This window comes from Cydia pomonella, chromosome 15 (assembly GCF_033807575.1).
Source record: "Cydia pomonella isolate Wapato2018A chromosome 15, ilCydPomo1, whole genome shotgun sequence".
Classification (NCBI taxonomy): Eukaryota; Metazoa; Arthropoda; class Insecta; order Lepidoptera; family Tortricidae; genus Cydia; species Cydia pomonella.
Window position 1 is genome coordinate 11,548,738 of NC_084717.1, and position 24,884 is coordinate 11,573,621.

Here is a 24,884-nt window from a genome sequence, read left to right on the forward strand (position 1 = left end):
CCTTTTGCTCGGAAAACAAATAGGTAAAAACTCAAAAACGCCCCGAAAACCCCCATATAGCAAATTTAATTGAAATCATTTGAGCCATTTTCGAGATCACCGTAATCATTGACATATATCTAAGGACGGGCCTTATGGGCAATAAGAATAACCGGTCAAGTGCGAGTTCGTTTACCTCGCACACCGAGGGTTCCGTACAAACTTCAAATTTTCTCATGAAAGACTTGACCAATGATGAGAGGGGGGGGGGGGGATGGTATTATTTTCACATTTTCCTTCATACGTAAATTTTTTTTTCACAATGAAAATAAAAAATTGTTTTGTAATTTTCAATTTGAGCTCTTTCAAATGATACCCCACTTGACCTATTTAACTAGACTTTGCAATTTTACCCCCTCTTCATATTGGGAATTTTCCATTATTAATACTTACAAATAAAATAAAATAAATACACATCCAATATGTTTGGGTCAGCGTTATTCATTACTATTCCAAATTTCACATCGATAGCTTAAGTACTTCTCGAGATATTTAGCAATAGCACCAAAAGGGTTCCTTTTGTACCTTCTTGGTACGGAACCCTAATAAACATACGGTGTGTATTTTTGATATGGCCGCAAACGTAAACTAGACGGAGGGTGCGAGGACAGCGCTTAGCTCAGACGTCTTCCTCTTCCATTATAACTGTGTCTTCCAAGTTCTCAATAATCTCGGTGTCCTCCAATGTGTTAATACTGGAACAATACCAAAATATAATTTATAATAATAATTAAGAAGTGGGTCCTTTATTCAAGGTACGAGATATTAACGGTGATTACTTTTGAAGCCACATCCATATATGTGTGTAAGTTGAGTCTCTCGAGCAACTCGCAGATGGCGTTGCAATCGTTTAAAAAACATGTCACTAGGTACAACAAACCCAAAGGAACAAAACCGACATTAGACGATTCGATGGTAATCCCAGCCAGTGTAGACGTGCCTCGGCCGAGGCGGCGCACTAGGGCGAGGAAAACGCGCGCTCCGCCTCGTCCGCGGCACGTCTACACTGGCCGTTTTGTGCGTGAGGAAGTTGCCTGGCGCGTATGCTCGCTCTGTGTGGACCCGGCTATTTGAGTTACTTTTGTTTGGTGACTAACTAATCAAAGATGAAAAAGATTTACCACAATTATGAATGAGGAGTAGAAATTCACGATAAAAAAGCTATGCATTTGACATTTCGAAAGACCTCCGTCTACACTAGCACCCCTAGTGGCGAAATTAAACGCGGTAGCACTCATTCGGGCGTTAATAATTTATTGTATTCCAAAGGCTCTCATACACGAAAATAAGATCTTGCTCCTTGGAAAGGTCAGAGGACGAACCTATAATTAGTCAGGTAGTTCAACCTCAGGGTAGGAGTGCTTGTTCATTCGTTCGCGTGTTATTACTAGTACATACTACTTAAACAATAAATAATACGTTTATTTGTTAGTTGATATGAGCAAAGAAAATTTGAAATAGAGGTGGATTGTCAATGAAAATTTTGTAGCTACAGCAGATTTACTGCCATCTTTAGGCACACGATTAAAACTTTTAGAACGCCATTTGACTTTGATCCTTATTCTTTTACTGATGTGTCAAATTTGTTAAATATCAGAAAGTGGCGCCATATTACCGGGCATAACCCGGCCCGGGCCTTTGATCTATTAGATGGCGCCACTTTTTGATATTTAACAAATTATACACATATCAGTGTACGGATAAGGATCAAAGTCAAATGATGTTCTAAAAGTTTTAATCATGTGTCGAAAAATTGCAGTAAATTTACTGTGGCTACAAAGGTTTCTTTGAGAATCCACCTGTTTCAAATTTTCTTTGATATCAGTATTAAAAGTCTTACCGATTCGCCAACAAGTCGTGCCCCTCCTTCAAAACACTCCATTTTTGTTTCTGCGCCTCATTAAAAATTTTCAGTTCGTTCAGGATATCCTGTCAACATAAAATATGTTATAGCAAGTTTAAACTAAGTGGTATCACAGAGCACATAATAAATAGCGCCATCTACCACAATGGAGATTATCTGTTCTACATAACTACATTTACTTGTCCCAGCTCATACTAAAGTTGCACAAGAAAGCCTTCATATACCACTGATTTCTTACGGGCTCCCCGTATACCTACTTATTGTGGGAATACAGAATTTGAGTCAAACATATCCATACACAATTTACGGTATTAACAGCTTTATATCTTATTTCTGTTATGATAACTGACTCACACAAAATATAACTATAATAAGTTGTCAAATTTTATGAACATTTAACTATTAACAACAACCAACACCAGATTTGACTATTATGATACTACCAAACGCTGATATATACCGCACACGAATGAGAAGCTAATAGGTTACTTAGGATTGAATAAGTCTAGTGTTATGAAATATATTAGTAATAATAACATTGCCGTGTACCGTCCAGTCAAACATATGACCATGGTCAAGATTTCAAGATAAATAAAATTCCAGCCTTTCAATAAAATGCATGTTAATTATAAGTTTCATAATAACCCTCTTATGGGTAGTTGGTGGTGTTATTTTATTTAAACGGCACTGTACGATACGAGAAATCCCGAAATGTAGATTTTGCGATTGCTCGCGTATATATATATTTATTATTTGTATGTTTTATCAATACAAATAAGGTCAGATGGGGTAAGCGAAATATGGAGGCAAGAGAAACACTTGTAGGGAATGGTACGTCAAGTATGGAGCTTACAGGCTTTATGTATGCATTCTTACTGCCAAGTTACTGTTTTTCTTGTCCCAAGTTAAGGGCCTACTAAAGCCGTGAATACCGGTTCGTAAGCCACGCCCGCTAGCTTCCTCACTCCCCGCTAGCACGCACACATTGGAAGCGCTCCGCGGAGTCCGCGGCGCACGTGAAGGTGAAAGCTCCATCTAGCGTTAAAAAAGTTAACTACGATTATACGCGGTCGGTCAGAAACTTAATTCTTAGAAAATAAAAAAGATGGCGTTATTACTTCCTACTAGAAAATAAAAAAATATATTGTTGTAAATTGTAATAAATCTGAGACTACAATATAGCCAATTTTTATTGTTGATTTTTGGAAGATGTTAATAGTACAGTTAATTGTAAGTATAACACTACCTATCTTTTTAAATTCGATGTGATAACTTACAATGTAATCTTACATTGTTAGTTATCATATTTTATTTAGTAATATATTGTTGAGGCAGGAAATACAGGGTGCCGTTTTCCGACGACCAATTTTACGGATGATAGTGAATCACAGTTGTCAGTGGTAACTACCTACATATAAAAAAGAAAAAAGTAAGTAATATGGTAACAACGAAAACTACCAAAAAAAGTGAAGTAAGTATTTTTATTACGCTGAAATATGTAATAGTCTATCTTTTATACGTTATATAAGTAGTAGTATTTAACTATTTATATATTTTTAATATTATTTGACTTCACGTTTAATTTTTTCCTTATTATTTGTTATTATTTTTTCCTGCACCAACATACACAAATGTCTCTGTTTGACCCAATGGTTGACTGGTAGAGAATGCCTTTTGGCATTAAGTTCGCCATTTGTACATTTTTCTTTATGTGTGCAATAAAGTTTAAATAAATAAATAAATAAATAATATTCAACTAATAACTTTTAAACAATTACTCAAACAATCAGGGTGATTCTTAAATTGTGTCCAGAAAAATATTTTTTCATAAAAGATTTTTATTTTTCACATATTGTTACGTATAAAAAGCATTTTTTGATGCATATGGTCAAGCTTAATACCCTCAGGAAAGGTAAATAAAATGAGTACATAATCACGGTTGTCACAAAGTGTCCCTCAGTCGTGACGTTTCGGCATTTTGGCGGCCAACTCCACTATTTTGAATTATACAATATTTTTAATATAGCCTAAGTTACTCCCATGACTACGACACATCGAATGACAGCTCATACGTTGAAATTCGTCATACTAGCGCTGTAGAGCGTGACAAAGAATCGGATACACATCATACATCCACATACACGCGGAAACCAATTTTCTGCTTTGAGCAGTTGGGCAATAATAACAAATGAACGTAGCTAATAAAATCCATTTCTAAAGAGTGAATATGCCTCTAAATTAATCAAACGAATTGAGAATGTCACGACCACGTGTCTATATGACACGAACGTGGATTCAATAGTCCGTGGCGGGGACAGAATTTTGAGGCCACTGTCGTGACAATTTGAAACATGTTCGGTGTTGACGAAGGTTCGTAAATGATGAAGACGACACCAAATTGTACTTTAAAACCGTATATTGGTCTGAGCGATTAAATTACATAAAAAATAGGTACGTGTATCGCGAGCACTGATTAGCGGTGTGCGCGCGCGCTCTGGTCGAGAGCGCTGGAGGAATGAATGCCGGCGCGCGATGAGGCGACGGGCCGGCGGTGGCGGCCCGCGGGGAGCGAGCGCGGGAGGCGGGGACCCGATCAGCGAGTCCGCGAGTGGGGCGCGTTAACAAGCTGGCCCCCTTGGACCATCCTGGTCCAATGTCAGTGGGAGCGGGCAGAGCCTGTTGTAGGCCCTTCTCAGCGTCCCTGTGGTGGTGGTGACGTCAGCGACGCGGCTGACTCCGTCGTTGCCCGGGTAGACTGCGGTGACTCGCCCAAGCAGCCATCTGCTGGGGGGCAAGCGGTCGTCTTTGACGAGAACCATCTCGCCAAGCTTCAGCTGGCCTCCATCCCTGCGCCATTTGTTTCGGACCTGCAGTTCTGAAATGAATTCCTTATAATACCGATTCCAAAAATGCGCTTTTAGTGCTTCTATTCTCTGATATCTCGTTAGGGTATGTATCGGCGAGTCTTGCACCAAGGGAGCAGGTATCATAGTGAGCGTTCGGCCTATCAAAAAATGCGCAGGGGTGAGAGGAGTAAGATCTGAGGGATCAGATGAAATAGGGGTTAAAGGCCTAGAATTAAGCAAAGCTTCAACTTGAACCAAAAATGTAACCATCTCTTCATAATCTAAGTGAGCCATTGAGGTAACTCGTTTTAAATGATGTTTTACCTGCTTAACTGCGCCCTCCGCCAAACCATTAAAATGTGGGCTATAAGCAGGACAAAATTTGAATTCTATTTCTATGAAACAAGTACCATTATCTGACAAAATGGTGGCTGGTTTGCCTCTGCGGGCTATGGATCTATTTAAAGCGGCAATAAAGCCCATGGCTGTCAAATCAGTGACGAGCTCCAAGTGTACCGCCCTCACTGCCAAACAAACAAAAACAACTATATATGCTTTCTTCGTTTGACAACCACGACCTTTTCTGCTCGCTATCAGGATTGGCCCAGCGTAGTCACAGGATGTGTTAGCAAATACATATTCGGACTGTACCCTTTGCAGTGGCAAGTTGCCCATAATTGGCTGATAAGTTTTACCCGAGTATCTTAAACATGTAATGCAGCTTTGTGAAGTCTGTCTGCAAAGGTTACGGCCGTTAATTATCCAGTACCTGTGACGTAATGTTGCTAGCATCAGCTGTGGTCCAGTGTGCATCAACATTCGATGGTAATGGTGTACTAATATTTTAGTGATGTGATGCGATGCATGTAATAAAATAGGGTGTTTTGTGTTATAATCGTAATATGAACTTGCAAGTCTACCGCCTACTCGCATAATTCCGAAAGTATCTACAAATGGATTAAATTTCAACAGAATATCTTTGTGAGAAAGTGGGCGCTTATTTAGCAAACGCGAGAGTTGCTCGCTAAATTTGTCAGTCTGCACTTGTTTGCACAACATTTGTAAAGACAGATTAAGCTCTGACACCTTTAATGGACCTGTATTCTTGTTTGTTACATTTTTACAGTTATGAACGAATCTATTCATGTATGCTACAATACGTTGCAATTTACAAAAGTTTGAGTATTTAGAGGTAAAATTATCCTCGCATTGTTCAGTTGAAACGTGACATTGTATTTTGACTTCAGGCAAATTTTCTAAAGGTAAGTTTTGAGGTTGAGTAGGCCATTGTATTTCCGTTTCATGAAGGAAGGGCGGTCCTTCCCACCACAAAAGTGAATTTTTGAGGTTTGATGCGCTCTGACCCCTACTACCTATGTCGGCAGGGTTCAAGGTTGTGGGTCTGGGTTTTAGATTTTCAGCTACAGAGAACAGCAGCTCATCAGATTGACATGACCAAAGTAAACCTAAGGTTTTCGAGTGATTTTCTGTGTCCAATTTAAATAGTTCATCGCTACTGTTGTCTGCAACTAAATTATCTAGTAATGATGGTGCATTTGAACGCCACTTTCTTAAATGAAAATGAGCACTTTCTAGTGTGTTAATGACGCCTCTGCATGTTTCTAGCAGAGTGGCTTTGTCATCATTTCCTGAGATGTAGTCATCTACATAGAAATCGTGTAAGATTGTTTCACTTACATTTTTTTCTGCGCATTCTTGACCCAACTGTACAAGACATCTGGTGCGCTTGAATTTATGCTCTAATGCTTGAAATCGAAGTAATGCTTGTGTTTTAGAATCGCCCAAACATTCAGGAGATTCTTTTAATGGTATTGTGACAACAAACTTACCATCTGGGTGGCGGGTTGTTGATTGTGTAAATATGCGTTCGCATTCACTCTCACCTTTAGTGTGGATTTGTTGAGTGGATGGAACTGATTCTAGTTCAAAAAACTTGTCTAGTTTTGCATCGAGCTCAATGTTGTTGATTAGATTGCAATGGACTGTATAGGGTTGCTTTTGTTTCGAATTTTGTGTATGTATAGAACCTGCAACAAGCCATCCGAGTGTTGTTTCAACTAGGACGGGTTTTTTCTTGCCCAGGGATATGTGATTATATGTAATGCACTCCCAAAAGAGTTCTGCACCCAGCAGCATCTGCACCTCGGATGGCTCGTGAAAGTTCGGGTCCGCTAGGTGGATGTGAGGGGGAATAGTGAACGAATCACAATTTAGTTTGGTGAATGGAATCATATCAGTGATCTCTTGGACAACGAAGCAATTGACTTCTGCTGTGTAGTCTTGCGTACGTGAAGTTATGGTTACATCACAATGTTCGGTGATGCTTGATCTTTTCTTTTCTAACCCTGTGACGGATATGCTAGTGGAATAAGTAGGTAATTTTAATTTTGCTTGAAGATCTTTGGTAATGAAACTAGATATACTTCCGTTGTCCAAGAGAACTCTAACTTGGTGTGTGTGGCCATCATAGTCGCTGACGTTGATGACAGCTGTAGATAACGGTACACGATGGCTACCGAACGTGGAGCATAAAGCAGCACTGTTTGTAATTTGTTGTGGAGCTTGTGTATGCTCTTTTAGAGTTGGTGATGCTACACAATCATTAGGTTTGGATGTGGAAGACTTAGGGTCTGCCTTTGCTTGATTGTTTATATGTAGCATGGTATTGTGTCTTTGTGTGCAAAGCCGGCATGAGCTCAGCCTGCAACGTTGTTCGTCATGTCCTGATCGCAAACAATTTGTGCAAAGATTTAATTGATTCACTTTATCAATGCGGGATTCAACTGGCATTGTTTTAAACTTAGTACATTGATAAATTGAGTGATTATTTTTGCAAACAGGGCACTTATATTTATACTGAGTCTGATTTTGAGCATGGTTTACAAGAAATGATTTAGGACGATTGTGAGTAATGTCGCTGTGTCGACGTGGTTTATTTAGTGATTGTGCCTCCTCCATGGTTTCTAGCAAATCTGCGCGGTTTCTTAAGAAAGTGGTAAATTCCGTTAATGTTGGTAGTTTTTTAATATTATTGCGCTCGGTTTCCCAATCGCGCAAAGTGGCTGAATCGAGTTTGCTAGTTACCATGTGGATTATGAGGATGTCCCAGTGCTCTGTGGGTAAATTAAGAGTCTTCAAAGCCCTGAGATTTTTATTGACTAAATCTATGGTATTTCGTAAGGCCCTTGAAGATTCTTGAAGCACGGGGTTTATGTTAAATAATGCATTTAAGTGATTATTTACCAATATTCTATCGTTTGTGTAACGTTCACAAAGCAAATCCCACGCGACTTTATAGTTATCAGACGAGAACTCTAGTGATTTAATTACAAGTGAAGCACCGTCTTTCAATGAACTTCGCAAATAATGAAATTTGTGGATAATTGGAATTGATTGATTATCGTGTATGAGAGATTTGTAGGTATCATGGTATTCTAACCAGTCCTGATAGCGCCCAGAAAAGGTAGGTAAATGAATTGTAGGTAATTTAATATTTGGCCCACCTGTGAGTGCAGTAACGACATTGGAACCCGTTACCAGATTGTCCTCAGGCGCCGCAGAAGCAGCACCAGCCGCGGTGTGCCTGCTGAGCAGTTCCTGCGCAGCAGCCAAGGCACCGAAGTAGCTTGTCTCGAAATTTTCCCGTTCTGTGTGCTCGTCACCTGGAATTTCCGTCAAATTTTCTATATCAGTTTGAACTGAATCAAAATCATTGTACATATCTTGGATTTTAATGAATCTGGTATTCAGCTCATGATTTTGCAAATTATTTAGCGTATGGCATGACAAAAGAGGCTCTAAATATGATTTAAATATGGTAAGCTTTGATTTGAAAGAGGCACGTGTTTTTTTGAGATTTTTTAAATCCATTTTGGCAATGCGTGAAGTATTGAAAAAATCAAATTTTTAAAGAAAACAAAAGATTTGTGATAGAAAGTGAAAATTTAGTTAAAAGTTATAGAAATGGCGATAGAATTCAAATTTCCAGCTGCAATAGGAAAATGTGATTAGAAAGTGCTTAAATTAAAAAAAATGTGAAATAATATAGTGTGTGAAGCGATACGTAAATTTTGAAAATTTGCAAATAGCACGCGTGCGAGAGGCAACGGCGTGGCGTGGCGTGGCGGAGGCAGGCAAGCAAGCGCGAACAATGACGGAAGCAGGTGTACACGTGCACGTGCACGCTGTAGCTCCGGCCCCGGCACGGCTTGGTTACGTGTAGGTACAAATACGAACACGTGCAGATTTCTGAAATATTCCAAGTAAATATTAAAATATAGCAATGATGGCACACGGTTGGCACAAATGGTTGCAATACAATTAATTAGGCCTTGAAATGTGGTTACTAATTTTAAGCTAATTTTACGAAAACTGTAATAAAAATATCCAAAATATGAACGGGAATGTTAACCTTGATAAGAAAGCTTGTAAATTAAAAAGGAATATTAAAAAAAATATTACGATTTAACTAAGATGTAGACTGATTAAGAGTTGGGTGACGTGAAACAGGAATGTGATTTTAGTAGCTAGAAGAGAATTAAATTGAAAATTAAAGAAATAAGTACCAAATAAAGGTGGTCAAATTATACCTGCGCAATAAGAAATAAAATAGGAACGACTCACAAATAAACACTGCAAACCCTTTTCCTGGTATGTGGAGCCGTTCTTGGTTTGTGGAACCCTTTTCTGGTTTTGAATGTCTCGTTTCTTTATTCTCGGGCAGGACGATGACTTCACAAATTTCGCTTTATTGTAGTAGTTGTAGCTTAGGTTGGCTCGCGGTGATTCACTCCGATGTTATAAAAATGGCGATTGTAGTCTCGGCCAGGCGCGCTATCTTCTTTGTGTTTGATGGACCTCGTCGAAACGGCGTCTTTAAAGTTGCTTTACGTCGAATCCGGCTCGAAACTTGTTGACGAAGGTTCGTAAATGATGAAGACGACACCAAAATGTACTTTAAAACCGTATATTGGTCTGAGCGATTAAATTACATAAAAAATAGGTACGTGTATCGCGAGCACTGATTAGCGGTGTGCGCGCGCGCTCTGGTCGAGAGCGCTGGAGGAATGAATGCCGGCGCGCGATGAGGCGACGGGCCGGCGGTGGCGGCCCGCGGGGAGCGAGCGCGGGAGGCGGGGACCCGATCAGCGAGTCCGCGAGTGGGGCGCGTTAACATTCGGTATTACATAAAAATTACCTTTGACTTTGCAAATATTAAATAATTAGCTCAATCTCGAATGTATTAGGTATATCTTATGTTACAAACAATAACGTGAAATGAGTACTGACTTTTAAAACTCAAACACGGCGGTGACGCGTTAAGGTTGACCTTTTTTTTAATTAACACAAATAAAAAAAATTCGGTAACACTTCTCCCTTCAGCCATTTGCAAATCTGACAACAACACAGTATTGCTGTTCTAAAAAAAAGCGTTAAAACGGCTGCCAGACGTAAAAGGTAACTTTCTACCGAGTACTGCATGTTTATATTACCACGCGCGCCGGTGACACGAAAACTGATCACAAGATGTATGTTATTAAAATTGTTATAAAGTCGTTATATATCCATACAATTTTTAAACCGTATTGTGGAATAGGTGTAAATGTTAACATTTGATATAAAATTCTCCCAAAAACACTTTCAAAGAAAAATAAAATATCATAAAATCCGAGGAAGTCACACTACACGTTCCGTGACATTTAGAACTTCTTAATATGTTTCTAATAAATGCTCTTAGGATATTAGGTTGACATAAAACTAGAGGTAAATTACTAAGTATATTGATATTTAGTTTACTTATTTTCTTAAAAATATATGCTATTCTTACAGGTAACACAATTGTTATTTTGACTGTTTTTAATTTAAGTTAATTTGTATTGTATTTTCGATTGTTTGTGATGTAATTATGGGTCTTTCACCTGAAATAAACGATTTCATAATATCGTTCCCCTGGCTTTGGTTCACTGTGATTTTCATTCCCGTGTGTTTTGATATAAAATGTATTCTTCATGGGCATGTACAATGTTAAATCATATGTCAAGTAAATGATTATTTACTTTCATGGATTAAGTAAAAATTATCGTAATCATAACAGTTGATCAAAGACATACTTATTTCTTTTCCCCTGGTTCTCATTCCATGCCTTTGGACTGGGGTTTCAACTAAAATCAACGTGTGGTACTTCGTTCTATAGATCTTAAAAATAACATTAAGTTGCTAAGGGTGTTCTATGATTCAGTGTATTATTTTGGAACGAATTGTTCCGAAATTCATTGTCATTATGTCATTCCTTGTCATTCCCTTATCGGTTTTTTTCATTCCCTCGTCGCTTTTACATTCTTTTTATCGATTTTATTATTCCCCTGATAGGTAATAAATTGACCAAAATGTATGCCTATTCGATTGATGGGCTTATATTGAAATTATATTTAATAATCTGATTTCAAAGAACGACCCTTCAATGCCCGCCATAAGCTAATTGGTTGGCTAATGGTTTCAAGAGCATGGACAAATAAAGTATAGACTAACATTATCAACACAGAATCGCGTTCCTCTAAAATGAAAAGTTTGATCGGGATATCCATAATTGCACAACGCGCTCTATTAGGAACTACTTTAATTATCAGACAGACAAGAGGTTGAAGCACCGAACCAAGTGTAATGAACTGATACTGCTGTTAAATGGCTATAGCAGTTGCCTAAACTTACAGGAAAGCAATTTTGTAAAGACATTGTTAGTAAGCGATTTTGCTAAGTATAAAACTTTAATCGTCTTTGTCAAGACTAAGATATATTATTAAGGTATAAAAGTAGAGCGGTATAATTTTAAAATCTGAAAAAAAAAAGAAATTAAAAACAGTTTAAGTTCTAAGATGTACATTATCAAAAACCATCCTGTATATGTTAACATTATAGTATTTTTCAAACTCGATGGGTAGGGCGACAGGTGTTATCTCTATATAATTTTTAACCTGAAAAAGGCCAAATCTCGCAAAATCGTATTGAAACGACAGCTGTCAGCGTACCCATATAAAAAAAAATAGATAGCACCACACACGAGCTGAAGAGTTACATGCGCGTTGCCGACCCTAAACTCCCCCCCCCCCCCCCCTCGTTGAGCTCTGGCAACCTTACTCACCGGCAGGAACACAATACTTCCCCAGTTGGGCTCTGCTCTAGATCTGGAATGACATCCACTAACTGTGCCCTACCACACAAAGCGAGATGAAATTCACAATGCCCATACCTCTCTTATCACAATGCCCATCTCTCTCTTTGAACGGCAATTTTAAGAAAGGGACGATTCGGTACGTTTTTCTTATTGCTCCTTGTCAAGTAAAATCAAACTGAAAAGCATACTTACTTTACTCTTTGCTGAAAAGTCATATTAGTCATTGACGTTTTGACAGTATCCTGTTAAATAAATTATGTGAATTGTTCTTAAGGCATGCGGATTACAAATCAGAGGTCGCTGGTTCAAACCCCGGCCCGTGCAAACGAGTTTTTTTTTCTAATAAACGTGTTGAATTTTTTAGTTTTTTTTTTATATAATAAGTATATTTGTTTTACATAAAGATTACCTAGGCTATACAAAAATTGGTATGAATAAAATAAAATTATTCGTGTCATTAAAATATGCTTTTAATACACATATTTAAAAGAATAACTTGATTTCTGTATAAGACAGACAAGATTTACTTTTACAATAAAATAGAAAATAAGCAATATAGATATTATATAGGAACAAAAAAATAAAACAAAAAGTTACGATTAGATTCGATGGGTCTATAGATGACTCGCATTTTTTCTTTGGTGTCTACACGACCACACAGCTACCGATACATTACAGAAGCTGTCGAAATTTCCTTACCCGTTGTAATTGTTCAAAGAGTATTAGACTTTGACGTAGCTAAGCAAACACGCACACATGCGTAACGTATAAACCTGTAAAGATAGCTCCATTCGTAGTAGACCTCGGATTCCGTTACTAGTTAATAGAGCTACGACTCAACGTTTATTGGATATGTCGATTTTACGTAATTTGGAGCGCTGCGCGATTTGACATAGGTCTTACCTCTTTGAGGCACCACGGCCATCTAACATTACTGGCATAAAGGACGCATTTATGACTTTGACGCATGACAGAAAGAGAAGCCGAACTGCGTAAAATGGGCGTTTTCTGTTGAATTCATAAAATCAAAATCGAGAATAAATCCGTTTGTATAAGATAATAAGTTAATATTTAGTTGAATGATGTTTAAGACGAGATGAAAACCTTTACTTTAAAGTGGATTATGCTGGATGAAGATGTGTTTTCTAGTTGCACTGAGGTAAACACTAAAAATGTAGATGTAACTTTGGATTTATATTCTATCGAGAAAATTTTAAGCCTTTTTGTTTCGACTAGTATCATACCTCTTATCATATAGTCAAGATACATATATCCGAAAATCACGTCTGTTTGTTTCCGGGGTTAGCCACTGCCACGCTTCAAAGATCCCGTTATTTTTCGATGCAGGGCCTTAAATAAACAATGTTTCTCGTACTCAACCTGATCTTAAAACAGAATTATTAGTTCATAAATTAATTAATTACTCTTAAAATATTATCATGCTCATGCTGCAGATGATTAAATTGTGCTGTCGAAGGTGCCGGTTCCGTCGTGCGGTTGCGGGGCAAGTACACAGCTCTGTGTACGTGGATACGCGTGCAGGACGCGGATCCACGTACACAGAGCTGTGTACTTGACGTGCAGGCAGGACAAGACGTGCGGGTTGGGCGGTTATTGCGGAACGAGCGAGAAGGGCGGGACGGGCATAGCGGGCGGAAAGGGCGGCAAGAGAGGGACGTTCGGGTAGTCCAGGACTTGTGGGCAGTACTGAATGCGTGGAGCGTATAGGGCTGGCAGAAGGAGAGGGAGACGAGGACAAATGAGAGGTGGAGAAGTGGGGTTGTTCGCTGAGCAAGGCCGCAGTAACGGTGGCGGTTGTTGGAACAACAACGAGATTTTCAGCAGTGGCAGAAAACGTGCTGCCAGCCACACTGTTCCCAGCACCCGAAAACTCAACGTAGTCGTCAATCTGAGGCAATGAGCACATGCAAGTTTAAAATATTTGTTATAAGAATGAAAACAAGCAAAAGATTGTAAAAACTTTTACCCGACTATGATTTTTTTCTTAACTAAAGCACCTCTTCCTTGTCCAAAGTCAGTTAAATATTATTATGTAGTCTATGTCACCCCATAAAAATGAACCTATAAACACCTCATTCACCAAAATTGATTAGTAATTTATACACAACAAAAACATACCGGCATATATACGGCATCCATACGTAGACTGCTAAAATCATAACCCTTCCCATTCTCATAGTCGGGTAAAAATAATTCCGGTTAAACCAAACCAAAAACTTAAAAAGTAAATATATCTGAAAATGCTAGCTTCTGCAAGGGTGTCGCCAGCGGGGAGCAGGTGCCCACCTAGAGAATAAAATCTGTTGTCATTTATACATGATTAGCCGGGTCCACACAGAGCGAGCATACGCGTGAGGCAATATTCTCACGCACAAACTGGCCAGTGTAGACGTGCGCTCGGGCAAGGAAAACGCACGCGCCTCCTCGGTCGCTCTGTGTGGACTCGGCTATATAAATTCAACAATATTTATACCCATAGTCATAACTGCATGCGATTATGGCAAAATTAATACACTAACTATACTTATTAATAGTATTAAAACAGCTTTTACAGTACAGTCAGCGTCAAATACTTTGTAGCAACCAAAGTAACCAAATAGTTCGGTACACCATATATTTAGTATGGTGTACTACGAAGTATTTGACGCTGACTGTACATATGGTACTACTTTACCGCACTAGTGCGAAAATTACCATATTACGTTACTGTGTCAAACATTTAAAGGGTACCTTATGTACTGTAAAACGTTGTACGATACATGTGCGAATAGGTAATTCGCAACTCGTGTCAATTTAAAACACTCCCTTCAGTCGTGTTTTAATTTATCGCCACTCGTTTCAAATTTTCTGACTTGTTATTATATGCCGATACTAAAATATACACCATTATTAAATCAAGTGATGATTGTATGAAACTTCAAGCTGATCTTGATAGACTGAGTTTATATTGTTCTATGAATGAACTGTACTTGAATGTCGAAAAATGCTGTGCCATTACATTTACAAGAAAACGCAATAAGATAGAGTATAATTATTCATTAAACAACAAAAATTTAAGGGTTGTGTCTGAAGTGAAGGACCTAGGGTTAAATCTTGATAGCGAACTACAATTTATTTCACATATTGACAAAATTTCAGCAAAAGCATACAGAATGTTGGGATTCATTTTCCGACAAAGCAGGGATTTTACAAACCCTAAGACTCTGCAACTTCTCTTTAACGCATTTGTTAGGTCCAACTTAGAATACGCTACTACAGTCTGGAATCCTCATTTCAATGTTCACATTAACACAATTCAAAAAATTCAGAACAAATTTATCAGAACAATGAAATTTAATATAAATTTAAATCTTTTTGCCCTGACAATTTCTCTCTTCAACCCCGTAGAGAAATTCGAGATCAGATATTTTTGTTCAAAATCATACATGGCCTTATTGATTCTCCCAATCTTTTGTCTAAAATTTCAATTCGATGTCCTGATCGGCGAACTCGCTCCACAAACCTATTTGCAATTAACTTTGGTCGTACTACATATGCAAGAAATAAGTTCTTAGCTAGAGCGTGTAGAACTTATAATGAAATTTTTTCTGATATTGATATATTCCATTTATCATTACAACAGTTTGTTTCTGTAATAAAATGTACAGCTAATAATAATATTGATTAGTTACTATATTTCAGCATACTTGCCAATTTGTTAATATTGTTTTCAACAGTTTGAGTTATTTGAGTTTTGCATGTTTTGATATTAATGTTAATTTCTGAGCAACATAATTGTTATTACTCATTAGTGGAAACTGTTTGGCTTGTGGATGTGTAATCTGATTAACTATGTGTGTTGTTTTTGCCTGTTTGTTTCCCAAAGGTTTAATTAAATAAATAAATTAACTATTTTTCGCACTTGTATCGTAATGTACTATTGCAATACATATTGTGCTACTTTACCGCCCTAGTGCAGTAACTAGCACTATACATGCATATATTGAAAAGTGCCATATGTACTGTAAGACGTTGTATGTACAATATACATGCAAAAAGGTAATTTCCTACTTTTTGCACTTGTATCGCAAAGTACTTTTAGAAACTACTTAGCCTGACATTAACTCAACAGATACAATAAACAAGACACAATAAACTCTTCATGATCTTAGTTTAAGCAAAGAGAAATAAGAAAGCTTAGATTACTCACTTCATAAATATTATTAAGAAATTAAAATCAAATCAAATGTTCGACGACCGGTTTAGCCTAGTGGGTCACTACAGCAAAACTATACATATTAAATACCTTTTTTAGAAAACATTATAATAAGCAACTGACTCTTTGACCTGCATTATCATGACCTCAGTAATCATTAAGATGTTAATTTTATTAGTTATTATACTTCATTTTATTACTATGCACAGATTGCACTGTAATTTCATTCAATATTATATATAAAAAAGTGTCTTGTTTAGGAAGACTTCTATGCGGACTAAGTGATGGAAATCTTAACTATGGGAAGCATATTTACTTACCACTTTCCATGCCTGCACTGACTTATTGGGCCCGTGCTCCCTTAAGGCCTGTGCAAGGGCCTCCCATTGCGCCTCGTACCTCTGGGGTCCTTAGAGGCCCGTCAAATTCCCGGTTGGCGAACCGGGTGTGCTGTGACATGTATTCAACGAGCAATCTAATTTGTGCTGCGTTCGAGCGACTGAAAAAAAACGGTCACATAAGTTAACGATCAAAGGAACTGGCAAATAGCTATATTTTTCTGCAAATAAATTCTTTTTGTTTTGTGTAACTTACATTTTTGGATTTTTGGGTGGCATCCTTTCAAAAGTGGTAGCGGCGGTTTGGCCAAACACTTCACAGTAATAACACGCAAACTGCCGATAAAACTTTTCAAGTTGTCAAAATAGCAAACAACGGAACAACATAAACGGAAAAGGCTTTAATATTTCCTGAGGAGTAGTGGGCAACATATTTTCATCACTGTGATCACTGTCACACATTTTTATTTAGTATTTCTTTATTTTTTTAGTATTTATTTATATATTCACGGTTTCACTCACAAAACAAAACTTTATGAGTTTTCAAACTTCAACAATGACTTCAACGCAGAGGAATACTCGTGGGCGTCCGTTGTAAAAAAAAATGTTTGTGTTTGCCTAACAATCACAGAACAGAGGGCCTACCGCGAACCACGTTCGACGTGTTGCCTCCCTGTCATACTTACGTACGAATTTATAAGTGCGACAGAGAGGCAACACGTCGAACGTGGTTCGCGGTAGGCCCTGACGCGTCGCAGCAGCGTGCAGCGTGTTTAAGTAGACCGAAGTATGACAGACGCCGCGACGGTATTACATTTCGAAACGCCACCGTTGGCAAATTTGCATTGAATTGAGTCTCCTTAAACAAGAAATATTTTATCGAAATATGTGAAGTTCTATTTTCAACATTTTTATAGTAGCGATAAAATTCGGTGGTTTTCCGATTAATATTATTTAGGAACGCACCGTAAATTTTATACTGCGTACTCAACTTGAATTTGCGTACTATTTTTAAGAGGTGCACGTAACGGAACGCAAAACCCATCTGGCAACACTGACTAAGATCTTTCAAAGATATTCTAACGTCAAAGTGACATTGGTCATCCGAATCGTGCAGCTTCTGTCAATTATACCACATACAAACGATATCTAATTGAGAACTTATCTATATCTAAACCAGAACTTAACGATCTCATATCTTTTCCGTATTGCATTTTTCGAATAGGGCCGTATGCATATAACCGTGCATATTTCAGAAGTATGGTGAAGTTTAGCAGTAATTAGTATTCTACCTGGAGGCGTGTATGCGCTGCGGTATGCGACGTGCGATACATATTGTTATTAAGTTTGGGAATCATAGTTTTAATGTTTGAAATGTTGAAAACTGAAATTGTTCGTGTTATGCGGTATTATTACGCGCTACGTCAATTTTACTACACAGCGGAAAATACCTGTAACGCGCTACGTCGTCCCTCTGTCGTAGCATAAATTCGTAGTAAATGAGATATGGAAGCTTTCACAGAGTGCGTTTTAATGTTTAAATCTAATTGTTTCTGAATATGTATCAACATGACTACTAAATGTTCCTAAGGTTGGTACTTGAATGTCTCTTTTATACGCGCTTGTTATTATTTTCTATCAATCTCAAATTCTCAAAAAACGACATTCAAGACATCGAGTTCAATAGCTACATGATATGAAACACGTCAAATGACCCATACCTAATGACAAGGGGTTTCTCAACCTCACAACCAAAAGACTTAAATAAATTTATTATATTAAATTTATTAGACTATACTTTATTTTATTTATTAGACTTAAATGTATCGAAATAACTTGTACCTATTTCTGTATGGGATCACATCTGAGCCAAATTACATAAACCACGCCATTTGACTTGTAAATTTAAGTAGTGGTCCGTTTTATCTGCTCCTGTGTATCGCGATTAAAACCCGTCTTACATGATTCCTTTATGAGCGACACGATGACATGTCGCACTGTGTCGCTAATGAGCGTGAAACGTGTTTATACGTAGCTAGTTGCGTTGAGACAAATCAAGTCCGTAATTCTAGCCACTAAGTAAACAATTTATAAAATTATATAGTACTCAAAGAGTTTGTGGTCTCATCTCAAATGTATGTAAGTGAAGATAAGTGTAAATATGTCTTTTATTGTAAAAGAATAACACAAAACTCAAACATGGTAAATTCAGAGTAGAAGTTAGGTACAAAGGTGTAGGTACTTATCCCTTATATGAATGTGAATGGTATGTAAAGGGTGTAGCAGGATAGCCTAGGAAAAATTGCCCCCAGCGATTTTGGGCCGAAACTGTAATCAAACGATGCCTTTTGGGGAGGTTATACTCTGCACAAAGTTTCATCCCTCTGTTACCCCCTGGGGGTGAAAAAAACCCGATTAACCCCAAAACTGTTTTAATTATTTTTTCCTAAACTATGAAAGTGACGAATTTCAAATTTCGTACAAATATTAATAAGACTAAAAGCTATGTGCTAAAAAAATATTAACCCCCTAACCATTGAAATTCTTATAAAAAAAACAAAAATAAAAAAAGAATCAACCTGTATATCAAGTTTGGCTCATGGTACCACACCATTTTTTTTTTTCAAAAATGAACTAGTTTATATTCTACATGATATAAAAGTTTCATGGACCTACTCCAGAAGGAACATTGCGAAATTAATATGTATTGGTTCTTTGGTGCGTACTATTCATTGAACTCCCACTAAGAGCCTTGCATTATTAATAAACAATGGCTTGCGATCGGACCGCTGCTCGTGCCCGATTTGAAAAAGGTGGGGATAAAGAAGTATGAATCAAACTCATTTGTACATGGATCTCAAGTTTGGCTCATGGTACACACACCATTTTTTTTTTTCAAAAATGTACCAATTTATATTCTATATTATATAAAAGTTTCATGGACCTACTCCAGAAGGAACATTGCGAAATAAACGTACTATTTCGTAGCTACTAATCATTATACTCGTATCATGCTTAATACGCAACGTCTCGGACCCGAAAACAAAATAATTTAAAAAAACCGGCCAAGAGCATGTCGGGCCACGCTCAGTGTAGGGTTCCGTAGTTACTCTTCCGTGACAATAAGCTAAACTGGAGCTTAAAGTATAGTAAATTGTTAACCAAGGGATGAAACGGTACCTTTCACGTGAGTTAAACAAATAGGCAAATTTGCATAATCAGTACCTAATTAAAGTATGTCTTTTTACTATGAAGGGGAAACTTTTTGCGATAACTCAAAAACAGCTAAACTGATCATGTCCGCTATAGTTTTCATTTAATGTCTTTCTTAAGCTCTACTTCCACTATATTTTTTATTTTTTTTTGGACCTATGGTTCAAAAGTTAGAGGGGGGGGGACACATTTTTTTTCTTTCGGAGCGATTATCTCCGAATATATTCACTTAATCAAAAAATGTTTGTTGAAGACCCCTATTAGTTTTGAAATATCTTTCCAACGGTACCCCACACTGTAGGATTGAAGCAAAAAACAAAAATTCACCCCCACTTTACGTGTAGGGGAGGTACCCTCAAAAAAATTAAATTTTTAGATTTTATTGTACGACTTTGTCGGCTTTATTGGTTTATATATCCATGCCAAATTTCAGCATTCTAGCACTAACGATCACGGAGCAAAGCCTCGGACAGACAGACAGACAGACAGGCAGGCGGACATGGCGAAACTATAAGGGTTCCTAGTTGACTACGGAACCCTAAAAATGTTTTTATAAATACAAATGAGTTTGATTCATACTTCTTTATCCCCACCTTTTTCAAATCGGGCACGAGCAGCGCCAGCGGTCCGATCGCAAGCCATTGTTTATTAATAATGCAAGGCTCTTAGTGGGAGTTCAATGAATAGTACGCACCAAAGAGCCAATACATATTAATTTCGCAATGTTCCTTCTGGAGTAGGTCCATGAAACTTTTGTATCATGTAGAATATAAACTGGTTCAGTTTTGAAAAAAAAAATGGTGTGGTACCATGAGCCAAACTTGATATACAGGTTGATTCTTTTTTTATTTTTGTTTTTTTTACAAGAATTTCAATGGTTAGGGGGTTAATATTTTTTTAGCACATAGCTTTTAGTCTTATTAATATTTGTACGAAATTTGAAATTCGTCACTTTCATAGTTTAGGAAAAAATAATTAAAACAGTTTTGGGGTTAATCGGGTTTTTTTCACCCCCAGGGGGTAACAGAGGGATGAAACTTTGTGCAGAGTATAACCTCCCCAAAAGGCATCGTTTGATTATAGTTTCGGCCCAAAATCGCTGGGGGCAATTTTTCCTAGGCTATCCTGCTACACCCTTTGTAGTTCAATCGATAAACACATTAAATCGAAAATTCTCAAAATTCTCTTTCAGCATTTCCTTCTTCAACATGCCTTATCGTCTAAACATAATCTAATCTGCGTAATCAAAACACAAACTTGTACGCTACGGCCGTCGTACGCTCAAAAGCATTAGAAACAGGCCACTTAATATGGCGATTTCTACCAAAAGTGTCCGTATTTCTTACACTTGAGTGTAAAACTAACCAACAGATCAGCTACTACCATCTTCGAGCGTAGTAAAGTGCATTTCAATTCTGAGCTCAGATTAAATAGTTGGTAGACGATGCTATCACGGAGCGATTTATCTTTGGTCTACTCATGGGCGACTTTTTAATGAAAAATAATCGCTTAGTCGCACTTTGAATGTTAGTTGACGCAAAGTGATATGAATCGTAACAGAATAATCGTTCAAGACGTACAAACTCTGTAAATTAATACTCTTAGGTGTTTTATTCGAAATGTTTACTTTTATTGCTGTTTAATAAATAATAGTCTGAAAGACTTAAAATATAGTTACAATAAATTTCTAATGACCGTAGCTCAAGCACAGTTTCGTTGATGGGAAATTACACATATTTAATCGATCAAACATTTAAAAACCGTGCTCATCTATTTACCGCCAGAGGATCCTCGTTGTTTCGTTCATTAATAAAATTGAAATAGTACCGTTGCGACTAAAAATCGCAGCGTTCATGGCGTTTAGTACCTGGCTGAGGCGAAGGCTAATACCAGCTATTAGTCGTCCGTCCGTGGCAATGCAGCTGGGATTGCATGCCAGCCTGGATAAATTTCCAGTTATAAAATACGGCAACATGCTCCTGTTGGGAGCAAGCAATACATTAGTTTAAGTAAACGTGAATTAAGTAGCTGTGCGCTATAATTTTGCTAGCCTTTTATTTATTTATTAGCCTTTTAAAGATTTGGTGGAAATTAGGTTTTATTTTCTCAGGACAAAATTTATAAAAAGTATGTATTACGGTAGATATATTCAATAAGAAAATACACGTGTATATCTTAAGTCGAGATACGCATATTACAATGCACTTATGAATGTCAAAACCACCACTAGTTCTAACCCTGCTTAATAGCCCCGAGAAGATACTGTAGCAAGAATTCTAGTTTTACATGTAACAATAAAAACCCAATTTTATACTCTTACTAATAAAGATAAGATAAAAGATAAGCAAACTGTTGGTATTTAGCGTCGCGTGAAACGATCCGCCATAGGCGGGCCAGTGAAAATTACACTTATTCATGATAAACGACACGAACTGCGTATCTGACACTTGAAGTGACCAAAGTTGACGTGAACGTTATGCCATTTTAGGAGGTAAGGTGTTTGCAATTAGCGTTATAGTCGCGTGTATTGTATAATTGACTTGCTTAAGTTATCAATTAAGTCTTTCGAGCACTGTATTTCGTTTTGCTAACAAAATTGATATATTATGCATATATAGTGGATGTGTATTCTGTCTTTAACAGATAAATAGCATAGGAACACCGTAGCTTGGCATGTCTTATATTCTGGTAAGCCAGTTTTGTCAGTAGGCAAAAGACGGTGAATTTGTGAATTTACCTCATAAATGTACCAATTTTGAATTTCACGCCGTTTTCTACTGATTCGGTTAATTTTACCTTCAATAAGTATTATCATCATCCTTTCATATTCCATTTCATAGGTTTTTTCTACTTATCTGCCCCTTTGTTACAGAAAAATACGTTTTCATTGCGCCCTACTGATTGCGCCAGACTTATTTGTAAATGTGTTTTTGCATCTTTTAATGCAAAATTTCATTTCCCCTTCTATGAGACTATTGTCCTGCTGTATCAACGAAGCAAAACAGCTTTTCTAAAGCAAAAATGACAATAAAAGTTAAAAGTAAATGAGAAAGTCGCTTTCAAAAGGAGTCGTTTGCGTCCATTAGGGGTTTAGTCCGGAGATACATCGTGCAACATTTGGATTTAGGTATTGATCATGTCGGATTGGTAAATCTTCAAATTTAAATGAACCTATCGTTATTATTTAGCATTACAAAGACTCTATGAGATTGACATTTAAGCAGATGAACAGCATAATGAGATCAACTATCAATTTTCATGTGAAAGTGAAAAATGTTTATTTCTGTTAACAAACACAGGTTAATTTACAATGGTTAAGATTCTATTACGTATACAATACCCGTGGCAAGAGATCATACCACTCATATGTTATTGAGATATTTAAATTTAATGACACTATTGACACACCACAAAAAATTATTCTTCAAAACATAACAATAATTACTCCAAGGCCCCAGGCAATTTCGTAGTTCTCGATCAGAGCATATTTCAGAAGCTATATCGTCTCAGAACGTGTAAATTTTCAAGTAATACAAGGATAGCGAGCCGGTTGTACCTAATTACCGTAACAAAAACTAGAACTGCGACGGTGAGATCACTATACATTAAGGTAACGCATTACGTATTTCATCGCACGTACTGCTTCTGCCTTCCTAGCAAGACGCACGATACGCCCGTGGCCATGCCACACGGTGCGTCAAAACAACAGGCGCACGCCGTCGACCCGTTTTAAAACGCGGCATTACGCGCGCCTTCCTCGGCAGTCATTTGTTTCTGTTAAAACTTCCCTGTGACGTGAGGCTGAATGTCAAAAAGTCAGAGAAGTGGGTTACGGCCCGGGTTAAATTGCCCGCGGTGTTGCTTTGTTTGGATGTTACGGTAATATGACAAGCGAAGCTGTGTTGTTATCAAAGTGAAGCTATATGGGTTTATGTTGTGGAAGCAGTTTTATTTAACGGTGAGCTTTTGACGATAACGCCATTTTTTGTCGTTTTACATTTATAAACTTCCAAATGTATTTTCCAGACGTTGTTTGTTTATTTTAGATATTTCATATTTCTGCTAATTGATCTTACCCCAGTGTCAATAAGGAGCTGTATAAAACACTTATGTAAAAAATCTTTTACGAATAATATATTTAAACTGCATTAAATCCCCTGGCTCCGATATACTGCCTTAGGCAAATTCGAACCCTCGCTAAACTCAATTCCTCCAAAACCGGCAAAAAGTGTAAATTACAATAAAATAATGACATCAGGCTCAAGGTTGACTGGGCACAGCCCAATTCCGAAGGTTCCTTCATCAAGCATAAGCCCGCTGATTGAATTAGCATGGAACTTTTCGCCTGACAAATTTATGTGGCCGGTGCTTCGTGGAAAAACTTCCGAATTATATTTTTATCGGCGTAAGCTTTTTGCTTTATGGTTTTAATATCTGCCGTATTGGGTGATTGTTTATACTCTGGTTGTATAGGTGGTATGAATTTGTTTTGTTTTTGGGAAAATATTTTACGTAAGGTGTTTCGATACATTTTTGCAGTGAACAAGCAAACGTGCATTTTGAACAGTTCTTCCTCTATCTGCTTCTAGAAACTTTTTCTATATACTTTAAAGTAAATTTTGATGAAATTTCACAAAGTTTACCAAAGTGTATCAAAATAAGCCGAACACGTAGAGATAGATATTCACTTGTAAGTATTTAATCATCTGCAGTCAAAAGCACAAGAAAAAATCAATAGGGTTGTCACCATTTCCCTAAACAAACCTTATCTACGCACCTGTAAAAACGGCCTATTTTCGTGCAAGCAATTAAAGAAAGTTATGAATCTCCAACGCGGGATTTCCTAGCGACGGAGATATAAAAACGCGCTGCGAGCACCCATTAAACAAGATCGGTATCATAATTGAATTAAAAATTCCGACACGAGCGTCCTTAAACTAGGGTTGTCGATAGAAATAGGAGACGATTTCGCATTACGATAAGAGACAGTATCACTAGATAAAAATAAAGTAACTTAGTAGATAAAATTGTCATAACATGACCAGGGTTTAAAAATTAGTGCACTCATGTACAGACAGAATCTGATAGATAGTGACGACTAAATATATCGACACACATCCCTATCTTTATAATAACAGAGGTGCGTTATGAATGTTACGATAAATTTGATCACTTT

General features: G+C 37.4%; 2 protein-coding genes and 1 long non-coding RNA gene across 13 annotated transcripts in view; all 3 read right to left on the reverse strand.

The window, feature by feature from the left end:
- LOC133525828 (uncharacterized protein CG43867) overlaps nucleotides 1–24,884 on the reverse strand; it is a 515,679-nt gene that overhangs the window by 317,620 nt on the left and 173,175 nt on the right. The gene's annotated exons all lie outside the window — the stretch shown is intronic.
- Nucleotides 240–16,965, reverse strand: LOC133525796 (uncharacterized). Of its 3 annotated transcripts, XR_009800636.1 has the most exons (4): nucleotides 16,752–16,965; nucleotides 16,478–16,656; nucleotides 1,880–1,968; nucleotides 240–734 (listed from the first exon to the last, which is right to left on the reverse strand). It is a non-coding gene; the product is annotated as an uncharacterized LOC133525796 (long non-coding RNA). The 3 variants fall into 3 exon arrangements; XR_009800635.1 differs by lacking the exon at nucleotides 240–734 and having other exon boundaries at nucleotides 1,731–1,968; XR_009800634.1 differs by lacking the exons at nucleotides 240–734; nucleotides 1,880–1,968 and adding an exon at nucleotides 13,477–14,248.
- LOC133525795 (uncharacterized) lies at nucleotides 4,302–9,941 on the reverse strand. Its single transcript, XM_061862183.1, has 2 exons — nucleotides 8,274–9,941; nucleotides 4,302–4,778 (listed from the first exon to the last, which is right to left on the reverse strand). Exons 1-2 carry the CDS (start codon nucleotides 8,638–8,640, stop codon nucleotides 4,522–4,524), a joined length of 624 nt encoding a protein of 207 aa, XP_061718167.1. The 5' UTR covers nucleotides 8,641–9,941; the 3' UTR covers nucleotides 4,302–4,521.

What these genes read in the sequence shown, in the direction of transcription:
- LOC133525795 (XM_061862183.1), bottom strand. Translation starts at nt 8,640, where the DNA reads ATGGATTTAAAAAATCTCAAAAAAACACGTGCCTCTTTCAAATCAAAG. An exon ending in TGTCGTTACTGCACTCACAG is followed by an intron (nt 4,779 to 8,273) that starts GTGGGCCAAATA and finishes AATTCATTTCAG; the next exon opens with AACTGCAGGTCCGAAACAAA.